Below are 5,085 nucleotides of genomic sequence, written 5' to 3'. Positions count from 1 at the left end.
GTACTGTACACAGTACACACGATGCCGACGTTGGAAAAATACCGCACTCAATAAAATCTTCAGTCATATTTTAAATTATTGTCTCTAACTCGGGATTACATCATACGGTCATCCAGGAGGAGATCGCTAACAAAGCGATAATTAATTAGCATCAACAATTTGAAGAGACGCCTGTTGAAATAAAACAATTTGCAAATCTACGTAAATAAAGTTTTATTTTAAGACAAACGAAATCACGATCCTCGGACACGCGTGCTTCACAAATTTTTTTCAATAGGCGCGTCAACGCTAATATCTTGCTCTACACCAACAATTCAATTAGAAACTGAATGACTGACTTGATACTAGGATCTAAAGTAAATCAGCTAGCTAATATTGTTTTTAATATATTATTATATGAAAACAAATATTGCTACACTAGCTGACCCGGCAGACTTCGTAGTGCCTCAATCGATAAATAAAAGACACATCAAAGAAAACCAAAATTGTTTGTTTTTATATAATTCCGAGCTTTTTCACCTTTTAAACCTTCTCTGGACTTCCGCAAATAATTCAAGACCAAAATTAGCCAAATCGGTCAAGCCGTTTTCATGTTATGTCGTGACAACGGAAAACGGGTTTCATTTTTATTTATATAGATTACAAGGAAAACATCGGTTTTTTTTCTGCTGCCGACTGCAGTAATTGTTAGTTTTGAAACTATAGCATAAAATTAACCACCTCCAATCTATTACAACGCTTCAGGGACACAAATATGACGTTAAGAGCATACCATACTCTCGAAAAAAGACCATGTATTATGCGGTTTGAGACCGGGATTAAATGACGACAAATCACCTCAATCAATCAAATGAGACACCTCTGGCGATGAAGTCACAATATCGTGTGATTAAAATGAAACCTGCAAAAAATATGATTTGCGTAATAGCTGATAGTCAGTACGTATTGTAAGCTCCTACGGGTAGATATCACCTCCCGATCTGCTTCCGAAAAGCAGTTACGTTTTACGGATTAGGTAGGACAGTCTTGTAGGTACTGTAAATCTGAGACTTAGAACTCTTATCATAAGGTGGGTAGCATTCACGTTGTGTCGTCTACGGGTTCCGGTAAACAATTAAAACCATGTGGCCCGTGAGCTCGTACACCTATGCAATTAAGAAAAAGATCTGTTGATTTTAGTAACGTTTGTATAATTCGTGCTTTGTGACCCAGTGCAGAGTCTTGCCAAAAAGACCATTCATACTTGATGTTATTGACGGGCTAAATCATCTTCTCAAAAATCAAATCATGATGCTCCATGTAAGATGTTTTGATAACTTTTTCACATAGGTAAAAATTTAATCAGGCACACCTTTTTTGTTAACATTGTAGGCGGATGAGCATACGGGCCACCCGATGGTAATCAGTCACCGTTGCATATGGACATCAGCCACTCCAAGGGCACAGCGAAGACGCTGTTTATTCGCTGAGGAATTTTAAGCTTCGCTTGAAGGAAAGCAACTAGCTTACTCCCAACAAAATCATCACTGAATTCAGATGATGCCCACATTATACCTTACTGATTAAGCTTCTACAGATTTGACTAATACGTCTCTTGTAAGCTACAAGTCCGAGGATATCTTTTAAAACTTATTAATGCAATGGCGCAGTAGTTGGCACCCCTGCAAATGTTAACAAACCTCCATCCGATCCAATAACCTTTGCATTAGATGCCTTCAGCTCTAATACTAGGGGCAGGCTTAGGGACCCCGGTAACCGTACTCGTCGAACTCGACAAAGAGGTCGACGTGCAACCTAACCCATGCATCAGCCCGCTGAGTTTCTCGCCGGATCTTCTCAGCGGGTCGCGATTCCGATCCGGTAGTAGATTCATTCGCGAAACAATTGCTCTTGAGTTGTTAGGTCTCCTTCGGAGGCGCTCGGGCAGTTGTTAGCAAATCCCACCCCTCTTGGCTGAGCCTTTGCTCGCCCACCTGTCCTGGTGAAACTGGAAAGGCCTCCGGGCCACCAGTAAACTTTCAATCATAAAAAAAAAAAAAAAAAAAAAAAAAAATGTTAACAAATCCAGACACACTATCTGCTAAACTGAGAGTCGTAAAGATTTCGCTATTTCTTTCGGTCAAAAGCTTCGTTTACATCAGAGACCGTATACGAGTAGATGAATATTTGAAGTCGAGCAGCATCAATATCATACATTACGGACATTGTAAACGTTGCATATAAATCTCTGAATGATATTATAGATGTTTTGTTGTTGATCTAAATTTTAAATTGATTCGCTGTTACGGAAATTCTTGAAAACTTCCTGGTACTCTGGATATTTTTTTAATGTTTTGTATGATTTTAATTTTCCTTTCCTGAAGAACGCAGGATAAATCCCATAAATGACAGCTGATGTGCAGTAAAATATCGCAATAGACTAAGCACTCTATCTCACCCGCTTGAACAGTAGCTACCTCGCGCTCGCACCTACAGCGGGCTCTCAATGTGTCTGGCAAGATGAAAGAACCATTAAAACTGTCTGGCTATTGGGGTAACATATTTGAATAAGTCCCTAAGTAACATATATAAAATTCAGCTTTTATAGTATAACGAAAGTATAATTAAAACTTATTAAAGTTTAGGGATGTCCGGCAGGGGGTAGGAACTGTAAAAAGTGTCCGGCAATGGATATCGTGATTTCTAGATATTCTGGAGTAAATAATAAAAAAAAAAAACTTTATACTTTAACAAATTTAAGGTACTATTTTATATACCTTTACTGCCTGTTACCTGCCCAAGGAACCACAATCGGAACTCTATAATCAGTCGTTCTTACCTGTGTTGGAGACATACACAGAGAAGGTTTCAGCTTTTATAAAATAACGAAGGTCTGGCTGTCGCAGGTTCTTGCTCTATTACGTTGAATTAAACACATAAATATAAGTTAACAAAACAATTTACTAACTACTACTACTACATCACAGACAATCATTTAACATAGTAACCAATATCTACAAGAACATCTTGCAAGTCTGAAATTACTATAAAGTGTTCCTTGCATTTTATTGTTTTAATGTTAAGTTACAGCTATGTGCTTATTATATTTATGACCCATAATATTTAAGTTAGTAATATTTTTTATAGCATAATTTAACTGCAATTAATTAACATGTTGCAAAATTTCTACATTTTAATGAGTCTTTCATACACAAGTATTGAAAACAAACAGCTTTAAACATCATTACAAATAGTGTTACTTGTGCAATTTGAATAAGTTTTTCCATAATATTTTATAACTACAATTTCATTTTTTGTTTGAGTGGACACCTTCTGAGTCTCCAGTAGAATATTCATCATAAGTTGGGTACGACTGAGGCCCTCTCTCTGGAACTGCCGGGAGAGATCCGCCCTCTGCAAGCCTCTTCATTTCAATTTTAGCAGCATTCTCCTTCTTTATTTGGGCTATAGCAACATTTTTTGCTATTTCCTCTTCTGATGGTGGTTCTTTTCTAAATTGTCCAAAAAAATACGTCATAAAATACTAATTTTTTAAATACATCTTTATTTACCTTATAACTTATATCTTTATATACTGTTCCTTACTGAGTAAATCATTAACTCACAGCCTAAACAGCTGGCGTTCTACAAACATGATATTTTGACTACTTACCAAATTTTTTATGTTATAATTTTGGAAAATCATCCCTAACATAGAAAAGGGATCAACAAATGAAAAGTCAGTAATCAAGACATAAAGGATCAACGGTTGAATGGAACTCAATCATTTTCATACTAAAAGGCATAAAATTTCATATACTTGCTTCTATAGTTGTCTTGAGTTAATAATAAATGTACACATATTTTTATATATTTCAAATTTATCCCCTAAAAGGATTAGAGGATTAATCACTTTTAAAAGAAGTATAAAATATTATCCCAAATACTATAAATTAACATACTTTTTTTGCAAAAAAAGTAACATAAATAATACATTTATAATAACTGCAAAGCACCTAACACAATATGGTGATGCTCCAGTGCAAAACCAAGGCAGCTCGTTATGTATTTTTACTTTAAAACTTAGTAGCAAATTCAGGATTTAAAAACTAAATTAATCTGTATTCCATCATTATGCAATTGTATCTTTGATAGAAATCAAAGTCCTCATGTTTGAATGTAAGCAGTTGGATCTATATATTCTATGCTGTGTACATGATCTATGTAATCACAGTCTATGTGTTAGTTCAGCTACCTATTCATACCAGTTAAAATCATTTTATGCAAATTTAATTAAGGGCATAAATATGAACTTCATAAAGTACCTTCTCATTCTCAACCAGGACTCCCATTCGGCTGGTATTGGATTTTGGAAATCCTGACCTTTAGGTGGATCATACCAACGTGATGGCTTTCTTTTACCTTCACTTGGACTAGCAGGTATTTCAAAATAAGTGTTACCTATGTAATCTTTACCTGTAACAAAATGTTTATCCATTCACTGCTATTCCTTTAATGTCCTTTAATTTCATTCCGTTCACACAGAAATGAACTAAACATGGGCAGCAGATAATCATTTTTCTAAATAAATGTAACCTACCTAACCTGTGGTAGATTCTGCGAAGCACTGCTCTTGCTAGCGTCAGTGTTAGCATCACTCCGGTTTGAGCCCCGTGAGCTCATCTACTAGTTAAGGTTACGCTGAAATAGCCTCTCAAGGCTATCAGCTTAGGTAGGAAAAAAAAGAAAATTCTAAACTCATAACTTATTAGCACTTACCAACATTGTTTCCAGTAACCTGTTTTGGTCTAAGTGAATTAATGAAATTTCTAAAAACAATGCGCCATACTTGTCGATATTCTCCATTAGACATCTGAAATTATAGAAATTGTAATAGTAGACTTCGAATTCGAATATTACAGTTCGAATGCAAATTGACAAATTGCAATTTTGTACAGACAGAAGCAGAATAATCTCTTTAAATAGAATTAGCAAAGGCAACCTAGCTCACATCGCTTAATCTTTATTTATTGAGTATTTAAACTGTGATTATTTTAAAAGGTAAAACAGATCTGAATGCATTGAAATGAAATTGCTTACAGATTT

General features: G+C 35.3%; 1 protein-coding gene across 1 annotated transcript; it reads right to left on the bottom strand.

The window, feature by feature from the left end:
* Window positions 1-2,920: 2,920 nt before the first annotated feature.
* LOC101739364 (NADH dehydrogenase [ubiquinone] 1 alpha subcomplex assembly factor 2) lies at window positions 2,921-5,079 on the bottom strand. The gene is made up of 3 exons (XM_004929991.5): window positions 4,759-5,079; window positions 4,305-4,455; window positions 2,921-3,491 (listed from the first exon to the last, which is right to left on the bottom strand). The coding sequence occupies exons 1-3, from the start codon at window positions 4,850-4,852 to the stop codon at window positions 3,287-3,289; spliced, it is 450 nt and encodes a 149-aa protein (XP_004930048.2). The 5' UTR covers window positions 4,853-5,079; the 3' UTR covers window positions 2,921-3,286.
* Window positions 5,080-5,085: the final 6 nt, after the last annotated feature.

The sequence above is a fragment of the Bombyx mori genome, chromosome 5 (genome assembly GCF_030269925.1).
Source record: "Bombyx mori chromosome 5, ASM3026992v2".
Classification (NCBI taxonomy): Eukaryota; Metazoa; Arthropoda; class Insecta; order Lepidoptera; family Bombycidae; genus Bombyx; species Bombyx mori.
The sequence above is the reverse complement of the archived record's forward strand: the minus strand, read 5'-3'. Positions and strand labels throughout refer to the sequence as shown.

What these genes read in the sequence shown, in the direction of transcription:
- LOC101739364 (XM_004929991.5), bottom strand. Translation starts at nt 4,852, where the DNA reads ATGTCTAATGGAGAATATCGACAAGTATGGCGCATTGTTTTTAGAAAT. An exon ending in GGTTACTGGAAACAATGTTG is followed by an intron (nt 4,456 to 4,758) that starts GTAAGTGCTAAT and finishes ATTTTGTTACAG; the next exon opens with GTAAAGATTACATAGGTAAC. An exon ending in TCCTGGTTGAGAATGAGAAG is followed by an intron (nt 3,492 to 4,304) that starts GTACTTTATGAA and finishes TGGACAATTTAG; the next exon opens with AAAAGAACCACCATCAGAAG.